Below are 12,019 nucleotides of genomic sequence, written 5' to 3' on the forward strand. Positions count from 1 at the left end.
TCGTAGGGGCAGTGTGGGGGTCCTTACCAGAGGGTATCGTAGGGCAGTGTGGGGGTCCTTACCAGAGGGTATCGTAGGGCAGTGTGGGGGTCCTTACCAGAGGGTATCGTAGGGGCAGTGTGGGGGTCCTTACCAGAGGGTATCGTAGGGCAGTGTGGGGGTCCTTACCAGAGGGTATCGTAGGGCAGTGTGGGGGTCCTTACCAGAGGGTATCGTAGGGCAGTGTGGGGGTCCTTACCAGAGGGTATCGTAGGGGCAGTGTGGGGGTCCTTACCAGAGGGTATCGTAGGGCAGTGTGGGGGTCCTTACCAGAGGGTATCGTAGGGGCAGTGTGGGGGTCCTTACCAGAGGGTATCGTAGGGCAGTGTGGGGGTCCTTACCAGAGGGTATTGTAGGGGCAGTGTGGGGGTCCTTACCAGAGGGTATCGTAGGGGCAGTGTGGGGGTCCTTACCAGGGGGTAGCGTAGGGGCTTGCCCGTGTGGGGGTCCTTACCAGAGGGTATCGTAGGGGCAGTGTGGGGGTCCTTACCAGAGGGTATCGTAGGGGCAGTGTGGGGGTCCTTACCAGAGGGTAGCGTAGGGGCTTGCCCGTGTGGGGGTCCTTGCCGTAGTTGAGCTTGGCGGAGCGGGGCACCATGGCCAGCTTCATGGCGGCGCTGTCCTTCTCCACCGCCCCGAAGAACTCCGTGACCAGCGAGCACAGCTCGGGGTGGGCGTGCACCTCCTCGCGGAACGCCATGGCAACGCTCTCGAAGGTCACGTCGTCGTGGGTGGGGCCGATGCCCCCGGAGGTCAGGAGGTGCGTGTACCGCGGGGCCAGCAGCGCCACCTCCTGGGCGATGACCTCGGGCACGTCGGGCACCACCGTGATGCGCTCCACGCACACACCCAGCTTCCTCAGCGCACGGCACAGGAACGCACTGTTGGTGTCCACCGTGTGACCCTGAGGGGGGGGGGGGGGGGGGGGGGGGAGAGAGAGAGAGATATGAATTCTTCTGTTGTAGATTAATCCCTCCCTCGCTATTTCAACAGATCCGAGACAAACATAACGACTAAAGTATAATTCTAACACTTTCCTGAACATTTTGATTATAGTAAAAAGATTGACGGGCGCTGGTGCCTCGTTGGCACCAGAATGTCTCCTCCGCCTACAGAATGATGTCAGACTTAAGAGGCCCATAGGGAGTTAAGGACATACACACACACACACACACACACACACAAGCATGGGAGCGCTTGCACCGCTCAGAAAGCAAGCTACCCAAGTTCACAACGTGTCGCAGCACAGTGCACACAGTGAAATGATGTGCAGTGTGTGGGTTATGGGGTGCACTGCGCACACAGTGAAATGATGTACAGTGTGTGGGTTATGGGGTGCACTGCGCACACAGTGAAATGATGTGCAGTGTGTGGGTTATGGGGTGCACTGCGCACACAGTGAAATGATGTACAGTGTGTGGGTTATGGGGTGCACTGCGCACACAGTGAAATGATGTGCAGTGTGTGGGTTATGGGGTGCACTGCGCACACAGTGAAATGATGTACAGTGTGTGGGTTATGGGGTGCACTGCGCACACAGTGAAATGATGTGCAGTGTGTGGGTTATGGGGTGCACTGTGCACACAGTGAAATGATGTGCAGTGTGTGGGTTATGGGGGGTGCACAGTGCACACAGTGAAATGATGTGCAGTGTGTGGGTTATGGGGTGCACTGCGCACACAGTGAAATGATGTGCAGTGTGTGGGTTATGGGGTGCACTGCGCACACAGTGAAATGATGTGCAGTGTGTGGGTTATGGGGTGCACTGCGCACACAGTGAAATGATGTGCAGTGTGTGGGTTATGGGGGGTGCACAGTGCACACAGTGAAATGATGTGCAGTGTGTGGGTTATGGGGTGCACTGTGCACACAGTGAAATGATGTGCAGTGTGTGGGTTATGGGGTGCACTGCGCACACAGTGAAATGATGTGCAGTGTGGGTTATGGGGGGTGCACTGTGCACACAGTGAAATGATGTGCAGTGTGTGGGTTATGGGGTGCACTGTGCACACAGTGAAATGATGTGCAGTGTGTGGGTTATGGGGTGCACTGTGCACACAGTGAAATGATGTGCAGTGTGTGGGTTATGGGGTGCACTGTGCACACAGTGAAATGATGTGCAGTGTGTGGGTTATGGGGGGTGCACTGTGCACACAGTGAAATGATGTGCAGTGTGTGGGTTATGGGGTGCACTGTGCACACAGTGAAATGATGTGCAGTGTGTGGGTTATGGGGCACCCAGTATATGAGGGATGGAAAGTAACTTTAACTGGTGCTTGCATGATAAAATGTAGGAGCATCAATGTAAGAAATACCCGTTTCATTTAATGGCTATAGAGATACTGTGTACCGATCTGTGTGATTTATGGAGAGAATCTGTAGGAGTACTGTCCAAAAATGTTTTACTCAAACCCGCCTCCTGGTGGCGCTGTAACAGGGCCAGACACTCAGACAGACACAGGTATATAACTCTATGCTCTCACCTTGAGAATCTCGTCTCCGATGATGAGGATGGCTGCCGTGGTAGCTCCGCCCTCCTTCAGCGGGGAGCAAGGGGCGGGGCCAGAAGCCATGGTTGCCGTGGTAACCTGAGCCACCAGTCTCCTCAGTCGGAGCGCTGCTCTACTCAGCCTGAGACCTGCCTGCATGGGCTGTGCACGTACACACACACACACACGCATGCACGCAAGCACGCACACACACACACACACACACACACACACACACACACACACACACACACACACACACACACACAAACACACACACACACACACACACACACACATACACATAGAAATACAAAGTTCATTATTATTATTATTATTATTATCATTATCACAGTGTGTCTGTTAGTTTCATGTTCACCAGCTTGTCCACTTTCCACAAAGTTCAGAGTGTCCCATGGTGCATTGTGCAGAAGGTGGGCGCCAGTTCCGCCGCCCGCAGCTGCGTCTCAGCCGAGCCGAGCCGAGCTGAGTGTGACGTAATCGTAATCCCGACCGTCACTGACGGTCTCAGAACACCCGCTAGTAGACTACAGAGCAGGCAGTCAACAATGAGAAGGGGAAAAAAGGAATAGATAGATACCTTTATTATCCCACGGGATATCCCACAGCAGTTAAGGTTACAAGTTACAGAGAAGTAAGAAAAAGAAAAAGAGTATACAGTCCAAAGATCAAGCACAAAAAAAGATAAATAAAACATAAAGTGTCGAAAGCTATTGCAAAAAAAAAAGAAGAATATATACATAAAGTGACAACGAAACATTCAACGCTCATAAGTGACACGTCACACACACAAAAAAGCTATACTCAAGCATAACTTAACAAACAGTGCCAAACAAAAGAGTGCCCACTGCTAATCAATGCAGTCATGCAACACAAGTATCACATCGCCATATCAACACCGCAATAATACACAGTACAACCAACACAACCCAATAGTGCAGGGCCAGAAAAAAAGTGATCAAAGTCAGTGCAAATAAGTCAAGAATATATATATACATTTTTTCCTTTTAAAGCAAATAATGGGAGCCACAGCAAGACGCCACAGCAACCCTCTCAGGGAAAAGTACGTTAGAGGTCAGAGTCAGTACAACTTTTGTTCCCATAGTGCAAGGTAACAGTTGTCCTAGGTAATCCAATTCACCCTTTGTCAAGTCCCGCCCATTGTCCTGCCCCTCTCCACACCCATTGGTTGCTGTGTCTTGGTGGGACATTCAGTGGGACATTCCATCCACTGTCATGTTAATTCAGTTGCTTCATATTGTTATTGTGTGTGCTCAATTCTAATTTCAAACTTTGTTTCAGTCAATTGGAGCTGCTCAGTGGCAGCATAGTGAATCAGCATGTTTTTAAATGTTTTTTTCTCCAAAAATTATGTTTTAGCTAATTCAACATAAAAAAGGCGGAACCAGGGCGGGACAAGGCAGATAGAGCCTGCTGGTTGGTCAGTCAGGGACCAACCAGGAGGCTAACAAAGGGTGAATTAGGCCTCGGCAAGCGACCATCATGAGTCTCAAATCTTGCCCAGCACACTTAGAGCAAGGGTTTATTAGACAATACAACGTTTTGGTCACGACAGCCTTCATCAGGGATATTATATAAAGATACAAATATACCTGATGAAGGTCAGAGCGACCCAAGCTGTGGCTCAGGAGGTGGAGCTGGTTGGCCAATGATCCCGGGGTTGGCGGTTCAAATCCCAGCTCCTCCTGCCACCAGTGGTGTGTGAATGTGGGAGGTGAGGACGCTGGGGTTTACGGTTCACCGCTTCACCTCCCAATGTATGAATGAATGGACCGTTGTAAAGAGCTTTGAGTTGGCAACTTGTTTAGAAAAGCGCTATAAAAATGCAATCCGTTATTATTATTAACTCTACGTTGCAGGATTCATTTTTTGCCCTTCTCATGTTGCTATACCTAGTGTCTACTCTACTGTCTCGCCTCATGTACATTTTTTTTTTTTTTTTTACAATGCTTTAAAAATGTGTTGCAGGCCTCATTTTAGGGGCGTGGCCACTTGGCCTTTGGGGTTGTCCATTTCTTTAGGGCACAAAGGCCAAATGCCAGGGCAGGAAGGACATCAAATAAAACAAGATTTGAGTCCATTGAAATAATTTGTTGAGTTTAATGGTTAGGGATGATAACCTAATCTGCAGTGAAATAGATCAATGATGGTATTTACAATCTGATCCATGCTCAGCCCTGCACCAATCAATGTCACTGGATTGGATTAAAGATGGGGACTCGGGGGAGTTAAGATTTCATAATCTCAACAAAAGACACTGGTGTCTACATGTTGACCAGAAAGAGACAGAGCAGAAAGTGGTCCAGTCAGCTGGGGCATTAAGGCCACTGTGGTCTCAGGTCATGCCATTGGTTTGAGGGGCATTAAGGCCACTGTGGTCTCAGGTCATGCCATTGGTTTGAGGGGCATTAAGGCCACTGTGGTCTCAGGTCATGCCATTGGTTTGAGGGGCATTAAGGCCACTGTGGCCTCAGGTCATGCCATTGGTTTGAGGGGCATTAAGGCCACTGTGGTCTCAGGTCATGCCATTGGTTTGAGGGGCATTAAGGCCACTGTGGCCTCAGGTCATGCCATTGGTTTGAGGGGCATTAAGGCCACTGTGGTCTCAGGTCATGCCATTGGTTTGAGGGGCATTAAGGCCACTGTGGCCTCAGGCCATGCCATTGGTTTGAGGGGCATTAAGGCCACTGTGGTCTCAGGTCATGCCATTGGTTTGAGGGGCATTAAGGCCACTGTGGTCTCAGGTCATGCCATTGGTTTGAGGGGCATTAAGGCCACTGTGGTCTCAGGTCATGCCATTGGTTTGAGGGGCATTAAGGCCACTGTGGTCTCAGGTCATGCCATTGGTTTGAGGGGCATTAAGGCCACTGTGGCCTCAGGTCATGCCATTGGTTTGAGGGGCATTAAGGCCACTGTGGTCTCAGGTCATGCCATTGGTTTGAGGGGCATTAAGGCCACTGTGGTCTCAGGTCATGCCATTGGTTTGAGGGGCATTAAGGCCACTGTGGTCTCAGGTCATGCCATTGGTTTGAGGGGCATTAAGGCCACTGTGGTCTCAGGTCATGCCATTGGTTTGAGGGGCATTAAGGCCACTGTGGCCTCAGGTCATGTCATTGGTTTGAGGGGCATTAAGGCCACTGTGGCCTCAGGTCATGTCATTGGTTTGAGGGGCATTAAGGCCACTGTGGTCTCAGGTCATGCCATTGGTTTGAGGGGCATTAAGGCCACTGTGGTCTCAGGTCATGCCATTGGTTTGAGGGGCATTAAGGCCACTGTGGTCTCAGGTCATGCCATTGGTTTGAGGGGCATTAAGGCCACTGTGGTCTCAGGTCATGCCATTGGTTTGAGGGGCATTAAGGCCACTGTGGCCTCAGGTCATGTCATTGGTTTGAGGGGCATTAAGGCCACTGTGGCCTCAGGTCATGTCATTGGTTTGAGGGGCATTAAGGCCACTGTGGCCTCAGGTCATGCCATTGGTTTGAGGGGCATTAAGGCCACTGTGGTCTCAGGTCATGCCATTGGTTTGAGGGTCACAAGGCCAAACTGAGGGGCAACAGCAGCCTTCATGGCCTCCATGAAATTCCTGCCCAGCCCTGGTGTACAGTATAGATAGTATACTGTATATGCAGATACATTAGATTCATGTTTCTTTCCTCGGTTTTTCTCTGCTTTTTTGCCAGCCTGTGCAGAATCTCCCACAGAAGCAGCATCAGTGTCCAGGCAGCAAGGAAGAGAGAGCACCCATGTTTTTGAATGGGAGATTCTGCAAATCCTTCAGATCAGTGATATGAAATGCAACACTGGAACACAGGTCAGAAATGCAAGCGGACGGAGCAGAGCTACAGTGAAGGGCAGCTCAACAGATGAACAAGATAAGATAAGAAGGCTTTATTGATCCTGTGGGGGGATTCAGGTGAAGTGGCGACAACAGCCATAAGAGTGACACACAGGATTATGTACATCAGGGGTCCTCAACGTGTTCAGGCCAAGGACCCCTTAGCTGAGAGAGAGATCAAGCAGGGACCCCCAGATTGTTTTTGTTACCTGTGTCAAATGTTTGTATATATGTTATGTGTCGCATACATGGCTGCTGTGTCGCAAGACAAATTTCAGTGTGAACTGACAATAAAGTACTATATCATATCATATCATATCATCATATCATATCATATCATATAGTTTCATCGTTTGACAGCACAATCATCAGTGTATTTTGGATTCATGTCAATTTGTGTTTTTCAGATATTTAACCACTTGAACCGTCAATACTTAATAAACTTGACCTTTCACTCTGTACTTAGTCTGCTCTTTTTCTCCACTACACCAAAGCTCTTTACCGAAAATAGACGATCTACAAGCTTGTAGTTCTGCTATTTTTGGCTCAGTTCTCAGAAAATGGACGCTAGGGTTCAAGTGGTTAATAATATAAAAAAAGATCACACAAAGATTTGAAGGACCCCCTGTAGTAACTCTGAGGACACTCTGAGGACCCTCTAGGGGTCTGGACCCCCTGTTGAAGACTCCTGATGTACAGGTAAGAGTAGAGAGATGAGAATAAAAATACAATAGATATTAAAAAATAAAAATAATCTCTAGTCACTATAGGCATCTACACTAGCTCTCATGCTCTGACTGAGTTATATGGATTCTATCAATAAATATATGTTACTGTACAATCTATCACCAGTAAATATGAACAATTTGTATTATTGCTACAAGCTCACATGCCGACTGCTGATTGGTCATGAGCTGGTAGATACTGTAGATGTATGGCTGTGTGAGTTTAACAATTAAATGTCTACCGACTGCATTTTGTTATTTTATGTATTATTTTACTTCACTAGAATCACTACATCCAGTAATTAGTTATATTTATTATTATTATTATTAATAATAATAATAATATAAACCTCCAACACGCACACACGCACGCACGCACGCACACACACACACACACACACACACACACACACACACACACACACACACAGTAATAGTGTAATAAAGTCATGGTAATGTACACTAATAGACACTAACTACACACTATCTGGTTTCCTTCTTGGAAGGCCAGAGAAAAGCAGGAAGCAGGAAGAGGAATGAATAAGTGACATTGTTTTAGTGTTGTTTCTGTCCTCCTAACATGTGGTAGACTAGAGAGTAGAGACACATACTGTACTTCACACAGATAAACACCCAGACCTACTGTACATACAGTATAAACATCTAGACCTACTGTACATACAGTATAAACATCTAGACCTACTGTACATACAGTATAAACACCCAGACCTACTGTACATACAGTATAAACATCTAGACCTACTGTACATACAGTATAGACCTACTGTACAGTATAAACATCCAGACCTACTGTACATACAGTATAAACATCTAGACCTACTGTACATACAGTATAAACATCCAGACCTACTGTACATACAGTATAAACATCCTACTGTACATACAGTATAAACAGACCTACTGTACATACAGTATAGACCTACTGTACAGTATAAACATCCAGACCTACTGTACATACAGTATAGACCTACTGTACATACAGTATAAACATCCAGACCTACTGTACATACAGTATAGACCTACTGTACATACAGTATAAACAGACCTACTGTACATACAGTATAAACATCCTACTGTACATACAGTATAAACATCTAGACCTACTGTACATACAGTATAAACATCCTACTGTACATACAGTATAAACACCCAGACCTACTGTACATACAGTATAGACCTACTGTACATACAGTATAAACAGACCTACTGTACATACAGTATGCTACTATTTTTATTTTATTTTCTTTGCATATTATTGAAATCGTATTGATAAAAAAAGTAATGCTGCTATGTGTTCCAAAATCGTCATACCCTGTACTATACTGTACATTAAGACAAAACGTACTGTGTTCTATTCGTCTGTCATTCAATGTTATATGAGACACTTCAATGGTTTCATATGGAAATAAGCTTAGTCTTTTCATGGATCTCCTTTTAGTAGACCTTGTATCAGTGAACTGTACCGTCATGAAACTGTACCTTTTCCTATGCAAACTGACAATAAGGTCTTCAATCAATCAATCAAAATCAATAAACAGAGCTGCTACTATTTTTCTTTTCTTTTCTTTGCAAATGCATGCTATTGACATCGTATTGATAAGATGCTATATGTTCCAAAATTTTCATACCCTGTACTACTGTAAATAGTAATACTGTACATGAAGACAAAACGTGACATAGCTCTGTTTGCACAATGCTGTACCCTCTCCAACTGTATCTACTGTATGTCCAACTGTATTATATAGACTACTGTCTTTTCCCCTTTTCAACTGGTTTTATAATGTTTTGACACTTGTTTTGATAATGTTTTCTCATGCCAATAAAGCTGCATTGCATATAAATTGACCTGGTTGTAAATAAACGTGTTTAACACATGTTATTAATGTAATATTTATCATAAAATAATAACATTATAGAATCAGTGTTCTCACCCTCGCAGATGTCCTCCATATGGCTGCACACACACATACACACACATACACATCATGACGTAGAACGGTCTGTCGTCCAATCACGACTCGCGCCGGGTCCCTGGGAGACCGGCAGAGCCAATGGGCGTCGAAGGGAGGCGGGTCTTAACGCGGAAGTACCAGTAAAGGAAGTGTTATGAAAATGACACGCTTGGTGGAGCTGTACTTCGCCCGTACGACGGTCCACCGCGCACCAAGAAACAGCAGATCTACAAGCTCACAAGGCGTCGCTGGCGCCACGCCTTGTGAGCTTGTAGATCTGCTGTTTCTTTAAGGTGCGCGACACCGTCTCACGGACGAAATACAAAAAATGTCCGCTTACATGATTAATAAAAATAATAATAATAATATAATAAAGACAGATTGTAGTGTTTTTATGTCTCTGTGAGGACATGGAGAGTCAGGAGTTACCACCAAAATATATGTTTTATTTTTGTGAGATACAAAATACATATTATTTATAATAAAACATTATAACATATTAGTTTGGCTTTGTTTTTCTAGGCTAGCTGCTAATCTATGTGAAGCTGGAGAATATAAGGCAAGCTGGCGAATATAAGGTGAACTCTTCAGAATAAGAGTATACCTGAGCCAATTGATTTTTTTATTATTATTTTTTAAAGGATGAATTTCCCCATGATATGCACATTCAAAATATAGATTAAGCATTTACATGAACATACACAATGCTAATTATGTTTCTGGGTAAAAAAAGATAAATGCTGTTCACTGGAGTGCATGGCCTTTACAAATTGGACACTGGACAGGAGACAATTCGTGTCGGCACTTTTTGACCCATGCACACGCTCGGGGAGACCTCCTCTGCCACACCACACTCTCCGCTAAGCGGAGAAGTACACCAGTATAAGCAATTTAAAAATACATACATCATAATTGTATTCTTTAAAATAAATGTACGCTCTCTACAAACATTAATTACTGACATCTTGTTTTGAAGGTCTAATTCATTCTCTTACACCGGAAGTCTTATATTCGCCAATTTCACGCTGCTACTTCTTCTTCTACGCCACTTAAAAGAGTTCAGAGCAGCTCTGCTGCCGCTGCTGTGTTGGAGGACTGGAGGTTGATATTATTTTCATGACTGATAGAATTAACCACAATGGAGCACACACACGCACGCACGCACGCGCGCGCGCACACACACACACACACACACACACAGACACACACAGACACACACACACACACACACACACACACACACACACACACACACACACACACACACGCCATAGCAATTTTCGATTGATTATTTTATTTAAATTAATTGAAAAATCGATAACCACGAATAAAAAAATATGAATATATATTTTAGAATCAACTATTATACTTAAAAAAGATAATATACTATATAATATAAGGTACTTTCAAACACCTCTGTCAATATCTAAGTATAATTTAAACTCTGGCTGCTGGAGGGAATGCGGGGAGAGTGAAGCGGATCACACCCATGTATTCCTCACATGCCCCAAAATACAAACCTTCTGGTCAAGAGTCACACAAACAATAGAACAAATATTTGGGAGAGTTTTAAACTTACAAAATCATAATATACTCCTTGGAACACGCCCCCAGAGTCTGCAAAGTTGAGATTTATATCTATTTTGGATTTTGAGAATTACAGCGCTCAAGCAAATATCAAGGAGTTGGAAAAGTTTGGAACCTCCCAAGGTAGAGAAATGGTGGGAAAAAACAGAGGACATGTACCTTATGGAAAAGGTGACCTATAAAATTAATGGCAAAGAAAATGCTTTCGAAAAAAGGTGGGCCCCTTATGTTTTAAATAGGGGAAACATGTCTTTTTAATTTTCAAGGTTGTCTTTTTTTTATCCTTTGGTTCTTGTTTTTTTCTCCCTTTTGTATTCAAACCTAAAGTATTCTAGATATAAATATTAATTTAAACAATAGCAGCTTTTTCTCTGTTTTAATGAAATGACAACAATTACATAACAAAGTCTCCTCTTTTTTCTTTTTCAGTTTCTTTTTTGTAATGTTTCTGTTTACAGTTTTTGTGTGGATTTTTTTTCTTTGCTCTATGTGGTGGTGGGGGAAAAAAAATACATAAAAATGTGTCAAAATGTCCTTAAAAACAAAGAAAGGACATAACAGGTTTTGAAGAATGTTATGATGTGCATGTTTTGACACAATAAAGTATAAAAACTATAGTATAAACTATTATACTTTGTCATACAACAGTGTTGTGTATGAGCTGAAAACATGTTGTGATGGACATGTTTTGAGCTTGTAGGCCTGCTATTTTAGATTTTGTTAAATGTAATTGATAAATCAAGTGTTGCATTTTGCACTTGCCATTATACCATAGTGATTGAATGAGAGGCATTTTAATGTAACAATTATGCTGATAATAACTGTACTTTTCGTTCCCTATCATGTTGTTATTAATTATGTCAAAGGTTTTTCAAGTAATTACATGAATAAATTAAAAATAAATCAAAGAAATTAAAACCTTTGAGAAGTATAGTGAAAACAGCAAATCTACAAGCTCACGATGTCTCACATTTATGTGATGCGTAGCCTATAGGGTTGATGTGGTTAAGCCCTATGTAATCATTTGTCGTTCTACAGATAGGACTAGTGAAAATAGCTGATCACAGCTGCTCACAACATGTTACAGTGGCTTAGATTGTTTTGGAAAATGTTGATATTTGTTATTCATGGAATCCACAGTGTATTTTTCTTTTTCTTTTTACTTAACAAAGGTTCACCGTAATGACATGCCAGAAGAGGGAGGTCAGGTTGGAAGTGATTAATCACAGCATAACTGAGGGTGAGTCAGTTAGGCTAAACGCTGAAGAATGTTCTTACAGAACATGATTCATGGAGGACAGGAAGTTAGCCTACTGTACTGGCTCTCAA

The 12,019-nt window shown here is 44.0% G+C and overlaps 1 protein-coding gene across 2 annotated transcripts in view; it reads right to left on the reverse strand.

The window, feature by feature from the left end:
* Nucleotides 1-9,114, reverse strand: part of flad1 (flavin adenine dinucleotide synthetase 1) — a 34,428-nt gene extending 25,314 nt beyond the window's left edge. For both annotated transcript variants that reach the window (XR_013962973.1, XM_080747525.1), the window contains exons 1-3: nucleotides 9,083-9,114; nucleotides 2,523-2,690; nucleotides 566-943 (exon numbers count right to left, since the gene is read on the reverse strand). Coding sequence is in view for 1 of the 2 variants with exons in the window: in XM_080747525.1 (XP_080603651.1) it covers nucleotides 566-943; nucleotides 2,523-2,687 (543 nt within the window). In the remaining variant the exon portion in view is untranslated. The remainder of the gene's footprint in view (nucleotides 1-565; nucleotides 944-2,522; nucleotides 2,691-9,082) is intronic.
* Between the last annotated feature and the right edge of the window lie 2,905 nt (nucleotides 9,115-12,019).

Source organism: Nannobrachium achirus (genome assembly GCF_963921795.1).
Source record: "Nannobrachium achirus genome assembly, chromosome: 2".
Lineage (NCBI taxonomy): Eukaryota > Metazoa > Chordata > Actinopteri > Myctophiformes > Myctophidae > Nannobrachium > Nannobrachium achirus.